The sequence below is a fragment of the Mus caroli genome, chromosome 4 (genome assembly GCF_900094665.2).
Source record: "Mus caroli chromosome 4, CAROLI_EIJ_v1.1, whole genome shotgun sequence".
Taxonomy (NCBI): Eukaryota; Metazoa; Chordata; class Mammalia; order Rodentia; family Muridae; genus Mus; species Mus caroli.
In genome coordinates this window covers 17,048,141-17,065,561 of record NC_034573.1, presented here as the reverse complement: position 1 = coordinate 17,065,561, position 17,421 = coordinate 17,048,141, and the positions used below count along the sequence as shown (strand labels likewise).

The 17,421-nt window shown below is 43.8% G+C and overlaps 1 protein-coding gene across 3 annotated transcripts in view; it reads right to left on the bottom strand.

Moving 5' to 3' along the window:
• Faxc (failed axon connections homolog, metaxin like GST domain containing) overlaps positions 1-14,236 on the bottom strand; it is a 102,323-nt gene extending 88,087 nt beyond the window's left edge. The window contains exons 1-3 of one of the 3 annotated variants that reach the window (XM_029476620.1): positions 14,196-14,236; positions 13,622-13,743; positions 8,714-8,849 (exon numbers count right to left, since the gene is read on the bottom strand). In XM_029476620.1, the coding sequence (XP_029332480.1) occupies positions 8,714-8,849; positions 13,622-13,728 (243 nt within the window). In that variant the 5' untranslated portion in view covers positions 13,729-13,743; positions 14,196-14,236. Of the gene's footprint in view, positions 1-8,713; positions 8,850-13,621; positions 14,135-14,195 lie in introns of those variants that run through there. The other 2 variants (XR_003836479.1, XM_021160948.2) reach the window with 2 other exon arrangements.
• Between the last annotated feature and the right edge of the window lie 3,185 nt (positions 14,237-17,421).

Genomic DNA, 17,421 nt, shown 5'->3' with positions numbered 1-17,421 from the left:
AGGCAGAATGTTGGGACTTACTGGACAGCCAGTGTAGCCAAAGTAATGAGCTCTGTGGTTGTTTGAATGTTTGGTCCCCAGTTTGAGAAAGATTAGGAGACGTGGTCTTGTTGGAGGAAGTCTGCCATTGGGGTGGGCTTTGAGGTTTCAAAAGCCTGCTAGGCCCAGCCTCAGTCAGTCAGTCAATTTCTGTCTGTCTGTCTGTCTGTCTGTCTGTCTGTGTCTCTGTCTCGCTCTCTCTCCCTTGCCTAGGGATCAGGATGTAAAGCTCTCAACTACTGTTTCAATACCATATCTCCCTGCTTCCTGCCATGATGATCAAGGACTAAGCCTCTGAAATCATAAGCAAGGCTCCAATTAAATGCTTTCTTTTAGGAGTTGCCTTGGACATGGTCCCTCCTCACAGAAGTAACACAGTAACTAAGACAAGCTTCAAGGTCAGAAAGAAACCATGTCTCAAACGTTAGGATAGAGAGTAATAATATAAAGATAAAGATAGCAACATCAGTCTATGGCTCCCACATGCCACACACAAACAGATGCACACATGCTGGACATGGGGCTGTGCAGCTTTAATGTCAGCACTAGAGAAGTAGAAGCAGATTTCTGTGAGTTTCAGGCCAGCACGATCTACACGATCTGTGGTTCCAGGCTAGCACACATACATAAGAACTACACTGTAAATTCTTTCTTTCTTCCTCTCTTTTTTGCCTCTCATTCTTTCTTCCTTCTTTTCTTTCAAAAACTCTGGAAACTGTCATCTCTGGTGACAGAATGTCTTTCCATGGTTGTTGAAGATAATGAAGCAAAAGCAACGAATTTCAAAGAAGGCACAGGAGAATCTTAGAAGGAGATTAGAAAAACAGTCTTCTGTACACCGGACTAGCTTTGAATTTACCGCATAGTTAAGGCTAGCCTTGAACTCCTGATCCTTCTCTTTCTACCTCTGAGTGGTAGGATTACAGTTATGCACCACCACACTTGGCTGATACTTTCAATCTTGACGGTGAAAATGGCTTCGTAAGTACTTACCCGGTTGAAAAAAATTATCAGAATTTACACTGGAAACATGTGTGGCGTGTTGCATGTCAATTTTAGCTATAGAAAGTTGTGGGCTTTTTTTTTTAATAGAAGAGAGTATTAGATACAATTTGGGATATAAATCCTGAACATCTTTAAGTGTTTCTCTAGAATAGCAGTCAGCAAAATCTTCCTACAGAAAGCCAGGTAGTAAATAGTCCAGGCTACAAAGTTTCTACTCAGAGCTCAACATTGCAGCATGGGTCACCACAAGTGAACAAGTTTGGCTGCTTCCAATAAAAAGTCAGGACACGGAGATCTGAACTTCATGTATGACAAAACATTATTATTTTTATTTTTCCCAACTATTTAAAAATCTATAAATGTCTCTTCCTTCACAGACCTAAGACGACCCCTGTTGCAGAGACTAGCCATTACCCACCTTCTCTGCTAGAGAAACCAAACTAAAACCAAGGCAGCATTCTGACCAAGCCCCAGACAAGAACACACCTTTTTTTTTTTAACATCTTTTTATTTAAGAAAAAAAATCAAAACCTGATATCCAAGATAGTGTAGGCCACTAGCAAATCTTCAGTCTAACATTCTTTTTTTTTTTTACCCTCCCCCTACCCCCCTACCCACCCACTCCCACTTTTTGGCCCTGGCGTTCCCCTGTACTGGGGCATATAAAGTTTGCAAGTCCAATGGGCCTCTCTTTCCAGTGATGGCCGACTAGGCCATCTTTTGATACATCTGCAGCTAGAGTCAAGAGCTCTGGGGTACTGGTTAGTTCATAATGTTGTTCCACCTATAGGGTTGCAGATCCCTTTAGCTCCTTGGGTACTTTCTCTAGCTTCTCCATTGGGGGCCCTGTGATCCATCCAATAGCTGACTGTGAGCATCCACTTATGTGATAACACACCTTTTTACAAAGGTGTATTTTAACAGAAGATTCTAGAAGAGCACAACTCAACTCTGCCTAGTAGTCCCGAAACTTCAAGAATTTCAGAAATGAAAAAAAAACTCCTGGGTCTTTTGTTGGTAGGGATAATCTTGGGTACTGTGTGGAAGCATCACCTGTCAATAAAAATCTGATGGCCAATAAGCTAGGGCAGGGTTAGAAGGTGGGACAACTGACAGGGAGAAAGGAACTCTGGGATAGAGTCAAGCACCAGAGATTTCCCCAGATGTACAAAACTGAGGAGGTAACTAGCCATGTGGCAGGCATATAATAGCGTAAACAGGTTAAATAAGTCACAAGCTAATAGGAACAAGCCTGTCTTATGGCCAAAGCATTTTTTAAATAAATACTAATCCTCTGGGTCATTATTTGGGAAGTGGAGCCTTGGTGGAAAAGCCTGAAGTTACATTCGGTTTCTTTAGGGGGGCACTGGGATTAAGACCCACACCTTGGAGAGGACCAGGGCACAGCAGTCATGTGGACGTGATAGGAGCACTCTCACGGTACCTCATAGCTGTGGTTACCTGCACAGGACCTTATAAGATAAGTCAGTCAGTGACAGCATGGACGGAGAAGGTGCTGACAGAAGGAGCTGCCGCAGGGGAGGGCTGCTAGGAGAGAAAAAAAGACTCTCCTCTATGAATATGGTCCCATGAGTCAAAGAGGGAAGGGGGTGGAAAAGTAGATCCAGGAGGAGTTAGAGGAAAGAACTGAGGGTAAAGATGATCTAAATACAGTGTATGCATGTATGAAATTCTCAAACAATAAAAATTATTGTTTAAAAACCATTCATGTTGGGATTGGGGAAGCTTTGGCCTTATTCTGTTATAGAGAAAGCAACCGACACAATCACACATGGCTGCTACGTAGGTAGATATTATCCTTAATGCTGAGTAAGAGAATGTCACACTTTCCTTAAAGTTACTAGTGCGTCCGACGTTTGTATAACTCGTATTCTAGAGACATAAAATCACGACACGAGACTGCCTCTTGCTGCACTGGAATCTTCCCACCGTGTCCCTTTTAGACCCATCGCTTCAGATGCAATCTAGTGTCAACAACGCCATCTGAAGGAACGCTTCATAGTGCAAATAAGGACGAATACTCTGTAGGATACGCTTATAGCCCTGCACGCAAGAGGCTAAGGCGATGTGGACAACATAGGTGAGTTCAAGGCTAGTCTGAGCTACATACTGAGACCTGTCTCAAAAATAATACAATTTAAAATGCTTACCATGCAAATAAGAAGACCAGAGTTTAGTGGCTCAGAGCCCATGTAAATGCTGGGTGAAGATGACGACTCACCTGTAATTCCAACCCTAGAGATGAGAGACAGGATCCCAAAGCAAGCTGGTGAGCCTAACTGAATCAGCAAACTCTAGGTTTGATTAAGATACCCTGCCTTAGTGACTATGGTGGTCAGGCAATAAAGGAAGATTCTCATTATCCACCTCGGGCCTCCAGCACACACATTCCAACATGCATACATATGCAAGGGCACACCACAATGCACACATGCAGACAAAACAAAATTTAAAAGCTGAGGTTATAACTTGGCGGTAGATCATTTGCCTCGCATACAGAGACCATTGGTTGACCCTAGCACCCTCTTCTTTCTCACAAAAAACCAAGTGCAACGGCAACCTACACTCACAGTACCCGGCTGATGCTACCTGCTGAGCCGAGTGGCACGTGACTTTAATCTCAACACTCAAGAGGCAGACACAGGCAGATCTGTGATTTCAAGGCTAACCTGGGTCTACACAGTGAGTTCCAGGACCACCAGAACTGCACAGGGAGACCCTGTCCTGAGAAAAAAACAAAACAAAACAAAACAAACAAAAACTAAAACAAAACTACAGAAATAAAAAATTAGAGATCAATTCTGGATATGATAACTCAAAAATATTTTCATAATCAATTTTTGCTTTGAAGCTAAAAAGCAGGAGACAACATTTTAGAAACAACTATAGTTTATTTAGATATGACTAAATCTAAGTAAAAAATGTTCGGTATCATCATCACCATTTTGAGATGAAGAATTTTAAAGCCTAATTTCAAAGTCTTGGGGTCTGACTTACTATACTGACTTCTAAATTTTCAGCTCAATTGCTTGTAACAATATAGCAAAATGAATCCTCACTGCGCTCCAGAACTACCAAACACCTCACACTGGCTACATCTGAAGTGATTTAACTGATTTAACTACCTTTTTGTAAACTACATAACACGTTGAGAAAAGCCCATGTATCTGATGTATGTTGTAATCTTGTAGAAAAAAAAAACTGTCTTTATTCGAGGAAATATGCATGTTAGAGCACTATAAGGGATATGCATGTTAAAGCACTATAAGGGAGGTGTCTTGGTTTCTGCCCAGTACTTTCAAATGATGTGTTAAAAACCTCTTCCTAAAAGCATATAAAAAGAGAGCTAAAGCAAAGGAGGTAAAGTAATAACCGTAAGTGAACCTGCAGGAAGGACTGGGGCTGCTCTGTATGTTAGTCGTTCAAGTTGTCCATAGAAGACAGAAGTCAGCAACCAGAGAGCTGGGAGGCAGGGTGAGTAGAACATAAGAAGTGGAGGCTGAGGACCGTGGAGGGGCTCTAGCTCTTTCCCAGGACAGATTCCCCGGGGCAGAGAAGTCAGTATCCCTGATGGGAAATCTAAAAACAAAACGTGGACCTCTGATGAGTACAGCCACAGAGAAAGGACTAACATGCTGAGTACAGGCAGCATGAGGCAGAAATACTGGGTCAGACCAAATGCTTCCAGTTAACATAACGAATATCTTCCCACAAATAAAGGGAAAAATTAGGAAAACTGACTAAGGAGACACATTTTTTAAGAAAACTTAAGGACCAAGTGGTGGCAGCACGCAACTTTGATCCCAGCACTTGGGAGGTAGAGGCAGGCAGTCTCTTTGAGTTTGAGGCCAGTCTGGTCTACAGAGTGAGTTCCAGGACAGCCAAGGTTACACAGAGAAACCTTGTCTCAAAAAACCAGAGAGAGAGGGAGATGTCAACTTTAATCAACAGCTAGCCAGGAATGGTGACACACACTTGGGAGGCAGAGGCAAGAGGAACAGCCAACCAAGGCTACACAGGGAAAAAGTCTAAAAAGAAAGAACACAACAGATGAAAACACCATGAGGGGCTAGAGAGATGGCTCAAGAGTTAAAAGCACGCTGCCTTTTCAGAGAATCCAAGCTTGATTCCCACCACCCAGGTTGGGCAAATACCTGTGATTCAGCCTCAGAGGAATCAGGTACCTGTGGCCTCTGCAAGCACCTGTACTCATATGTGCACACCCTAGACACACAGGCACACAGAATTAAAAAAATAAAAAATAAAATAAAACAACAACAACACCCCAGCAACATAATGGTTACAAAAACAGAATACAGCATTGACTGCTTCAATGAAAGGAAAGTTCCATGAAGCAGCAGAGACTTAGGACAGCACAGACAAGGGACAGAAAAGCAGAAGGACAGATATCTAGACAACAGGGAACAGGCACAGAGAAAAACAAGCAATTATTAAAGGAAATATTTTTAAAATATTGATGATTAGTTTCCCCAGAAGAAAAAAAATTAAAAAAAAAAAAAAAAAAAAAAAAAAAAAGCTCATAGCCATCACAGTCTGGTCTTCAGACACACCAGAAGAGGACATCAGATATCATTACAGATGGTTATGAGTCAATGTTATTGCTGGGAAGTGAACTCAGGACCTCTGAAAGAGCAATCAGTGCTCTTAGCCACTGAGCCATCTCTCCAGTACCACCTCTAAAGATTTAAAATTATGTTTAATAAAAGAAAGAAAATGCAGGCTGGTAAGATGGCTCGGTGGGTAAGAGTACCCGACTGCTCTTCTGAAGGTCTGGAGTTCAAATCCCAGCAACCACATGGTGGCTCACAACCATCCATAACGAGATCTGACTCCCTCTTCTGGAATGTCTGAAGACAGCTACATATAATAAATAAATAAATAAATAAATAAATAAATAAATCTAAAAAAAAGGAAAAAAAAAGAAAGAAAAAGAAAGTGCTATAATACAAATCCATTGCTTTTTGCATTGTTTAAAAAGACAAAGACACATTAAAAACTTAAAAGAATTTAGAAAGAACCAGAGGGGCTGGTGAGATGGCTCAGCAAGTGAAGGTACCTGCCACTAAGCCTGGTGACCTAAAGTTCATCCCCAGGCTGCCCGTGGTAGAAGGGGAAAACTGACCACTTCAAGTTGTCCTTTGACCTTCACATGTGTGTCATGGTATGCAGATGCATATCTGCATGTGTGTGAGCACATGCAATAAATAAAAAGGTGAAAAAGCACAGGGTACAGATAGATAGATAGATAGATAGATAGATAGATAGATAGATAGATAGATAGATAGATAGCACTCAATAGAGTATTAAGACTAAAAGCCAATTCTAAAAAGTCAGAGAGAAAAAAGAATGAGATTACTGTTAAGTTTCTCAGTAGCTGCCAGCAGTTGAGAGGCAAAGACAGGAGGCTTGAATTCAAGGACTGACTCTAGCTACTGGGTACACATGGCCAGCCTACTCTACAGAGCAAGATCCAGGCCTGCCTAGATTACAAAGTGAGACTGTTTTTAAAAATCACCACCGCCATCAAAGTTCTCAATAGCAACATCAGAGTAAAAAAGACATTGGGGTAATTAATAGTTTCCAAATGCTAAAAGCAAAGAATTTTGGAAAGAAATTTATAATATGTGAAACTGGGGGTGGGGGGAGCGGTTTCGGAAATGCCAAGCCATGGAGACTTACAGAAAAATATTCAGCAAGAAATTTCCCAAAGCCAGGTGTTGGGCATATGCCTTTAATCTCAGCATTCAAAAGGCACAAAGGAAAGCATATCTCTGAGATTTTAAGGCTAGCCTGGTCTAATAATAAGGTCCAGGCCAGCCAGAGCTACATAGTAAGGTCCTGTCTCAAGAAAGAAAGGAAGGAAGAAAGGGAAGGAAGGAGGGAGGGAAATTACCCAAATAAAAAGATAACCTGTGTAGGATATGTATAGGTAAAAGGGTAAATGGATTTAAAACATTTTTTATATAAATGTACCAAATGAGAACTGACCAAATGAGGAATGCTATGTCCAGGATGCAAAGCTGGTAAGACTCTCAAATCCAATACAAGCAACACACTAACCATGAGAAGCCAATGATAGAGAGAGAGAGAGAAAGATATCCCAAGCGAATAAGAACCAAGGGAGGGCTAGAGAATCCACCTCACTATGTGACAAATCCAATTTTAAAATCATCACGAGGGAGATGGTGGCGCGTGCCTTTCGTCTTGAGAGGCAGAGGCAGGCGGCAGAGGAAGGAGGATCTCTGAGTTGGAGGCCAGTTTGAGCTCACTCTAAGGCCGGAGTGTATTCTAGGACACCCAGTGCTACACAGAAAAACCCTGCCCTGAAAGAAAAAAAAAAAAAAAAACCGCATTTGCATAAAGTCTCAGTAAACTGAAGGAACTGTATCAGAGACTATTTTCTGTGCTCATAACATCAAAATCAACTATAGAAACAAAACCCCAGTAAACTTCCAGACATTGAGAACTTGTTAAAAAGGGAAACACAAGAGAAAAAGTTTAAGCTGCACAAAGTAAGGACAAGAACAATAATACAATGAAATGTGTTAGCCACCTCCAGCATAACAGAGGGGAAAAATGGATGTCTTCAAGTTCATTCTTTTGTTGATTCTTTTTATGAAATAATGTTTATTTCTATTTTCATGTTTAGGAAAAGTTATAAATTTAAATGAAAGTTATAAATTTAAATGAATGTATGTATTAAAAATGACCCATATTCTAAACATCAGTAATTAGTCATAATTAAGATTCTGGCATATTTTCTTTTTTCATGGGGTGAAAATACTTGCAAATTATTTATTACATAAGAATGTGTATTATGTATGTATGTATGTATGTATGTACGTGCGTGTGTGTATATATGGGTATGTGTGTTTCTTTTTCCTTCTTTTTTCTTGAATTTTTTCCTATAATTTTTTTATTTATTTACTTCATGTGTCGGTGTTTTGCCTGCTTGTATATCTGTGTGCCACATGCTTGTCTTGATGCCTCAAGTCAGAAGAGGACATGGGATCTCCTGTAACTGAAATCACAAATGATCATGAACTACCATGTACCAGGTGCTAGAACCGAACCAGGGTCCTCTGCGTGAGTCACAAATGCCCTTAACCACCAAACCATCTCTCCAACATCTCTTAATTGCTTCTTTAATGCTGAAATGAACAGGTACTTCCTTAAAAACCACTTGAGCAGAACATAGGGAAGTTAAAATCTCTTCAAAGTCCAGAGCTATAGCTAGGTGGGAGAGCCCTTGTCTAGTACACATGAGGCACTAGCTTCAGGCCCTAGAACTTCCAATCTATTGTGCCTTCTAACCCCACATTCATGGAGGACAAAATGGCAAATGAAAACCTAAAAGTGCCACCAGGCAGTCTCACCAGCTGCTCCATAAGCCTAGTCAAACCTCCAACCAAAGAACACATTAAAAGAAATATTATGAGTCCTTCATTAGAACTGATGGGAAAAAAAAAGTCAATAGATCCTGGAGTCACATGCCTCTCTTGCTGACCACTGGGTACTGTTACCTTCAGACCCTGCCTTCTCTGATATCCACTTGTGTGGCATTAACTACCCCATCCTCTAGGAGATATCGATGTCGTAAGAATAAAACATATTTGCAAACAAGTACCTGATAGGGTAGGTCAGCCATTCTTAAGTAAGTTTCCATTTTCAAACAGAAAGGAGACAAGCTGGGGACACCATTGTTAGGTCTCGCAAACTGATGCAAAATAATAGCATCTTTGGAGTCGAGCTCTTGCTGTTTCCTGTCAAAACCAAAACAGAAACAGAGAATATAGCCTGCATGTTAGTTTTCTGTTGCCTCGGTTCTCAAGAGGACCCTGTGGGATTGTAGCCCTCTATGAACAAGCAGAAGTGTGTGTGATAGGTCTTACCTCCTCCGGGGTTTAGAGACCAGAAGCATAGTGAACATACGGGAGGGTCTTACGGACTCTTAGATGACTAGAACTCGTTGGCTCAGGGAAGTCACTACAAACCAACCTGCTTTCTTATGTGCAGCCTATGGGCAAGAGGAGTATTTGGGAGATAGGCATTTTGTGGTTACTATGTGCATCACCTGACTGTGCGTGTTTCATGGCCATTGCTTTATTTAAGTGTCAAAAGAACTTTATGAAGTAGATATAGTACACATCGTTTATGGATGGCAAACACTAGAAGGCGAGAATGGTATTTCAGGCCTTTAATCCTGGCTCTCAGGAGGCTGATACAGAAGGATCACAAGTCTACCTGGGCTACAGAGGATCCTGGGTACAGAGATAGTCACATTGGCAGTGGTCTGTAGAACCTGGAGAGTGCCTACATTAGACAATATCCTTCTCTATAAAATGTGGAGCTAACAGAATGGGCAGGCTGCACCATGACCCACATCTTCAGGAAATCTTATACTGAAAAATCCCGGTTCCTTTTCTATATTGACAATCACAAGGATTAAATAAACTGGTATCTGTGAACATTTAGTATGCTATCAAGCATTAAAAGTGAGCAAAAATGTATTCTTACACAATAAGATATGGTCTTGTTCACTTCCAATTTCACCCAGTCTGGCTTATACACCCCTCAGAGACCTATTACAATTTCCACTGTTTTGTGCACCTAACATTTCCCAGTCAGATGAACTCCATTCTCAAGCTTTGGGCCCCTCTGAACTTCCCCTCTCCAAATCCGGGTTTAGTCCTACACCTAGCTAAGCAGAAATGGCTTGTCACCATCCACACACGGTGCACACTAGCATCAACATCTCCACTTCATAAAACACGTTCTCTTGGGGTTTACCAACCAAGAGCCTACTCCACTTAAAGACCTCAGAATGACTCATTCTGAAATTACAAGCCAATAGAGTTAAAAGCATTTACTACAAAACAGAGGTTTTCCGTTTTATGAAATGTGTGGGAGGTCAGATATTAAAATCCAGGACCAATTTTGACTATATTAGTAAACAATACAAATGCTACACTTCACAACTTACTTTGCCCACTAAAATAATTCATATCACAGTGATGCTTTTATGTAAATTAGAGAAGCAAAGGCTTAAGAACTAAAGGGAGGTAAATAGGAAATCCTCTGCCCTATGGACAAAGAGTCAGGTTCTAAAGGTAAATTCAGACCGTATCATAGTCATGAAGATGCTGATCATGTGCCAACATATGCCAGTGACTTTATAGACACGGGCCATATTAACCTACTTACTTTTGATAATAAAACTCTAAAGTGGGCATTGCTAGAGTTTAAATTTGGGACGCCATACTAATGCTCTGTAGTAGACAGGAAACTTCAAAGTCAGAAAGTAACTTGCCCAAGGAACTTCAATTTGAGACCAAGTGTGTCAGGCCAAGAAATAGCAGCAGATTCCAACTATTCAGAAGGCAGAGGCAAGAAAATTGCAAGTTCAAGGCCAGCCTAGGCGATTCAGCTAGACCGTGTCAAAAAAATGCCAAAAAATGAGAGAAGTGAGGCTATAACTCTGTGGTAGGGTACTTGGCTTCCATGGGTAAAGCACTGGGATCTATCCCTAGTACAATCCATATATATACACATACATATATACATATATTTACATATATGTATGTGCATATATGTATATATATGTATATGCACACACATATACACACCTCAAAACTGACTTTGCGCGCGCGTGTGTGTGTGTGTGTGTGTGTGTGTGTGTGTGTATCAAAAGGCTGAATCGAAATGAACCCAAACAATCTGCTCCCATAGGCCACCTTCTACATGTCAGAACCCTCTCCCTAGCTGAGGTCACAGGACCGGATGAGTTGCTTCCTGTGCAACTTATCACAAAACAACCTTAGAAGGCGATCTGAATAAGAGAACACCTGCAGAGGCCAGCTGGCTAACGGAAGAGGAGACTGACCAGCTCCTGGCCCTGCTCTGAGAAGACCAGAGAGGATCCTGTCTCTGTAACAGGCAATGAGTCAGTCTTGGGGATCAGATGGGGACCCTTTAGCTGGAGTACTCAAAGTGCAAATGAGCTCCAGGTAATGAGATCATTACTTAATCATTCGCTTGACGAGCAAATTTCCAGACGCTTGAGTAATTTAATATAGATTCCACTCTACTCTGGGAAAACAAAGGATTAAGACATCAATTATTTTAAAATATAACAGTGGAAAAATACAAATAACCAAAGTAATATCACAAATAACTAACCACGCTTCACCAAAAAAACACATGCATTGGTTATACTCACTAATTAGACTTAATTAACATTATAACTTTATTTCCTCATGAGACAAAGCCATAGATTAACGCTAATCTGGGCAACAGAAAGTCCAGGCAGGGTAGGGGAAGGTTGACATTGACAATGAACTCAGATAGTGGGGCCACTTTATATTTCCCTCCCACACATTTGATCTTGATTTTGCCTAACTGTACAGAAGTTTAGATTTCTCAGCAAGTGAAAGTTTTTCTCTCTTGTACCCATCTTCTGAAGCCCACCTTCACTGCTCCTGTCTGCTCCATAGCTCTCTGAAAGCTGGCAGAAAGTTGCATCCTGAACACAGACCTCACTTCCCAGGAAATGCCCCTTTCTCAGTTCTCTTCCTTTCTCCCCCAACAAAGCACCTCAAAATAAGCAGTCTCTCCCAAGGAGCCAGGCTCCACACTGGAACCTCCGTCTTTCTCCTGTCACTGTGTAATCTTCATCAAGGTACCTACCCTCCTCCTACTCCTTAGTGGTAGCTGTTACAGATACATGCAATCACAGACACACAGAGAGTACCACTAACTTCCCAAAATTTCAGCTGCCTTCTTTCAGTTTGTATTATAATAGCGGTTTATCAATTCATTTGTCAAGAAACAAAAGTAAACAAACATAGGTCTTAAAACCCCTTGATCCAAGTAAAGATTCAGAGCTGGGGCTTGTGATCACCACAGTGGCGAAGGAGCTAGCCTGGGCAGAGGGCTGGAGAGTATATAGGGTCCAGAGCTTCAAGGGCGTGGTCTATTCCAAGTGAGCTCCCAAGGCCCTGTTACTTCTGCAAGGTCATCAAAGCCACATTTTGGATTCAGCCATGTGAAGCCTTCAATCTCCACAAACTGGAGAAAGGCTGGGAAGCTGAATGGTACAGGGGCAGTCTTCATAGGCTTTGGAGTGAAATACAACTGAGAAACAACAGGCTACTATTTAAAATGCTGCACAGATGTGGGGTTCTTCATATGGACTGAAACCTGACTTGAAATAGAGTTCTCAGACTGGCACCAACGAGGCGTAATCTTGATGCTATCTCACTTTAAAACTTTTGTGTTTGGCTCAACTAAATTCAAGATGCTGTGCTCAATGAGATATACTGAAGTTAAAGTCAACTTCTCAGTCTTCCACTGTGACTAAATGATATGAAAGCCAACACATTTTCTCACACCCAAATGCTTTCTTATCCTTTCAGAACCAACAAATAGTGTGAATTCAGTAGGGCTATCATGGTGTCCTCCTGCACTTCCTGAAGTCCATTAGAGGTCACCAGCCACTTTACAGCCTCTTGAACCATGCCCCTCCTTCACCCTACCCCTGGAAAATATGGTACGAACACATCCTAGCTCCTTCGAAAATACTGGTCAGAAGAGAAATTCTGAGCTATGGAAAACTGCTCTGCCTCCAATAATCTCCAGAGACTGGGGTCCCAAATGCATGGGAATTTTAACCCAAAATTGACATACCCGTTAGCCAAAGGCTGTCTCAGTACCCAGTGGTATCTACCAACTACTGCACTAAAGATCTATCTATGGGACTAGCAGTCCCAACAGCAGGGGCATCCATTTATTGTAATTTTCAAGTCAGCCCTGTACACATTCTGCGGCAGGCAGCCATGAAACTGTTTACAGCCCAGGGAGACTCCCTGTTATGCCAAGTGCTCCATGTGCTAGCGCTGCCCTCAGATCTCCTACTGCTCGCAGAATGATTGTATTTAAGCTTGAAGGTGCTTACAGTTCCACACCAGATAAGCAGGTAAACAGGTTAAGGCTGCATCAAAACTGAACAGGGATACACCAAGCTTCTGCAACTGCAGCCTCCTAATAATGTTGACATTTATTGAGAAGAATAAGAGAGAACTAACCTTTTAGGTAAAGATGAGGTTAATAGTTAATGCTCCAGCATCATTACCCATAAACCAATTAGGCGTTTATAAAAGTGTACCTTAGTATTTCTACAGAGCTTTATTCTATTGTTACGAATGCATTGATTGCAGTTACTCTTCCTACGGGCTTTAGCAGATTGTTTTGATCCATAACACTAGTGACTCACAGCACTTTGCTTTTAGCATCGAAATGATGGAAGGCAAACGCTTTCTTTCCCTTCCCAATTTAACCCTCCCATCAACTCTAAATGGCCCCTTACAAGTGGCCAGGTGACCGTGAAACGCCTTATGGGGTTAGAGGATGACAGAGGACGCTTGGACCTTTGGGCAGAGGGATCTAGGGGCTGGCTCCGGAACCCCCTTTGAGCCAGCCCTACCCGGGCTTGCTGCCCTGGTCAGTGCCCGCTTCGGGGGCCCTCTCTCCGGCTCACCTAATGACCAGGAGTTCGTGGAGCAGATACGCAGCCGCGGCCAGCAAAGCTCCCCCGGTCAAATAAAGGGTTTTCTTCCACCAGGGATCCGAGCCCAGCCCTGCCATGATCCCACCGTAATCCTGCAAAGGGAAAGCGATGATGTCCCCATAAAAGGAGAAGGGCTCCTCGGACCCGGCCCACCAGCCGAAGAAGGAGATGCTCTGGTTCCAGCTCAGGTCCACCACGCACGGCCTGGACGAGGCAAAGCCAACCCCCCAGTGCATGCTGCGCGGCTGGCTCCGGGCGCCCCTCCCAGGGCCCGCGCCGCCCGCATGGGAAGAGGCCGGCGCCCGGGCGGGCGGGCGGGCTCAGCGGTGCGCAGGGGGCGCGGGCGGAGGCGACGGCGGAAGGACGCGGACGGCGAGCGGAGAGCTGGGATGGCGGGGCCCCGGGGCCCGGCGAGGCAGCGGCGGCCGCCGGCCTCCCTGGCCGAGGCCTCTCGCAGGCGCTCTTTGTGTCAGCGCGTGGAAAGGGCCACGTGATGTCATTGCTCCCCTGGGCTGGGCAACAGAGGCGGGATAAAGTCACCTACCCCGCGCCCTGCCCCCGCCCAGCATCCCCGCGGTGCGCTGCCTCAGCTCGGCCGCAGCTGCGGGGCTGGACGCCGGGGCTCGGGGAGGTGGGCGGCGCGGGAGGCTGCGATGGCTGCGCCTGAGCCGAGCCCAGAGCCGCCGCCCTCGGTTCCACCCGCTCCCGCCCGCAGGCGCCTTGCGGAGCGCAGGGACTCACCTGCCCTGAGCCACGGACCGGAAACCTTGGGCCAGGACAGATTAAGGTCGGGAGCGTCTGTCTGCTCTCATTGCTTTAAAGAGCTCAGGTAAGCACAGACACCTAGGTCCCAGGCAAGGTGCTGATGAAGTGATTGAGGTCTGCCTTGACAAATAACAGCAGAAAGTACTCTAGGTGAGAAATCTTCCCACCTTGGAAATCGTTACCAAGGATATCGCTGATACAGGATGGTCCCTTTGGGTGCTGAAAATTTGTAAAATAAGCAACTGTGTATTCAATGGTTTTCCCACTCTGGGTAACCCTGAAGAGATTGATTAGAGATTGGATTTAGGGCCTTACACATGGCAGGCACGCTCTCTACCAACATGGAATGTTCCAGATCCTTTAAATCCTTAAATGTAGACCATGTGTTCTAGCCAGAGCATGGGCAGTTTCGGTTTAGAGGAAATAAAAATATTGAAGACATAAGATTTGTCACAATTTAAAATTCAAGTATGACTATAAGAATACATCTGTCCCCCACGACAGTAGAGACTGGGGTGCTGATGAAAGGGGCTCCCATTTCCTGGATTTCACCCCCTTAGAATAAACAGGTTGTACAGTCATGCTAGAAATAAAACAAAAGATTGTTTACCACCATAGATAGAGAAGGAGGCCCTAGCCAAGTTGTCACGAATTTCAGGGTCATCCCCAAGGGAATTAAAGACCTCTCAGGATGTGTAGGCTGATAGGAACTTCCATGAGAAGGATACAGCAATCAGCCCAATACAGTGACAGAGGAGGTCAACAGAACTGGCCTGGGCCAGTTACCAAGGAGCTACAGGGGTGTCATCCCCCACACAATACACACACCCTGCAAGTCACTGCGGGACTAGGTGGGACTAGGGGCATCCTCTCCCACTGAGACCAGATGAGGTGGTCCATTTAGGGGTGCGGGATCCACAGGCAGGCAACAGGCCTTGCACCAGTTGTTGGGGGACTGGAAGACTGACTCTTTAAAAAACCGCTTCTTTCTTTTTTTCAAGACAGGGTTTCTCTGTGTAGCCCTGGCTGTCCTGGAACTCACTCTGTAGACCAGACTGGCCTCAAACTCAGAAATCTGCCTGCCTCTGCCTCCCAAGTGCTGGGATTAAAGGCATGTGCCACTACTGCCCTGCTAAAAACAAAACAAAACCGCTTCTTAATGCGGAATGGACACTCGGATCTCAGATTTGACTGGCAGTAGCTATGCAATCCTGCCTCATCTCTAAAGGCAGAGGGGGTAGGAGCTAAGCCTGAGCGATAACACCCTTCCTGGGCTCCACTAGCCACTGGAATGGTGTGAAGATTCCAGATGGAGAGCCAGAACCTTTACTCCTTCCCTACCATCACAACTGAGTTTGTCAGTTTTGGTAATTCCTCCCGGTCAAAAGAATGGAATATATCTCTGGCCCTGGGCGGAAAAGGCATTCTGATCTTTCTCTGGAGAACAGAACATGTCTTACTTTTGTCTTTCCCCTTAAGAGTTAATTCATCTGGGCCTGTCAATCACTTGGCCAAAAGACCACGCCCTCAGTAAGACTGATGCTAATACTGATCATGCTGTCCTCCAGCGCCTCCTGACTATTTTTATGTCCTTTTGTGAACAAGAACCCAAATAGGGAGTTTTAATTTCCCCTATATTAAAATCACTATTAGTGGTGAACTAATAATTTTTTGAGCAATTTTTTTCCAAAATTAAGTCAAAGTGTTGAAAGGGGAGGGAACTAATTAATTGAACACTTACCTACACAGTATTTCACAACATAATTTTTCAGTAATTTTTTAAAATTTTATTTATTTATTTATTTATTATATCTAAGTACACTGTAGCTCTCTGCAGACGCATCAGGAGAGGGCATCAGATCTCATTATAGATGGCTGTGAGCCACCATGTGGTTGCTAGGATTTGAATTCAGGACTTTCGGAAGAGAAGTCAGTGCTCTTAACCGCTGAACCATCTTTCCAGCCCATTTTTTCTTTTCCTTTGTTTGTTTGTTTGTTTCTTTTTCTTTTATGTAGATATTTTCTTTATTTATATTTTAAATGTTATCCCCTTTCCTGGTTTCCCCTCCAAAAACCTCCTATCTCTCCCCTCTGCCTGCTCACCAACCCACCCACTCCTGCTTCCTGGCCCTGGCATTCCCCTACATTGGGACACAGAGCCTTCACAGGACCAAGGGCCTCTCCTCTCATTGATGACTGACAAAGCCAACCTCTGCTACATATGCGGCTGGAGCCATGGGTCCCTCCATGTTTACTCTTTGATTGGTGGTTTAGTCTCTGGGAGCTCTGGGGGTACTGGTTGGTTCATGTTGTTCCTCCTATGGGGCTGCAAACCCCTTCAGTTCCTTGGGTCCTTTCTCTAACTCCTCCATTGGGGACCCTGTGCTTAGTCCAATGATTGGCTAAGAGCATCCACCTCTGTATTTGTCAGGCACTGGCAGAGCCTCTCAGGAGACAGCTGTATCAGGCTCCTGTCAGCAAGCACTTGTTGGCATCCACAATAGTGTCTGGGTTTGGTGACTGTATATGGAATGGATACTGTCTTAGTCAGGGTTTCTATTCCTGCACAAACATCATAACCAAGAAACAAGTTGGGGAGGATAGAATTTATTCAGCTTACACTTCCATACTGCTGTTCATCACGAAAGAAGTAAGGACTGGAACTCAAGCAGGTCAGGAAGCAGGAGCTGATGCAGAGGCCATGGGAGGGATGTTCTTTACTGGTTTGCTCCCCCTGGCTTGCTGAGCTTCCACTTATAAACTCAATTTTCTTATAGAACCTAGGATTGTCAGCCCAGGGATGGCACCACCCACAATGGATCCTCCCCCTTGATCAGTAATGAGAAAATGCCTTACAGCTGGATCTTATGGAGGCATTTCCTCAAGGTAGACTCCTTTCTCTGTGATAACTCTAGCCTGTGTCAAGTTGACACACAAAACCAGCCATTACACTCCCCAAGTTGCTTTTGGTCATGGTGTTTCATCACAGCAACAGTAACTATAAC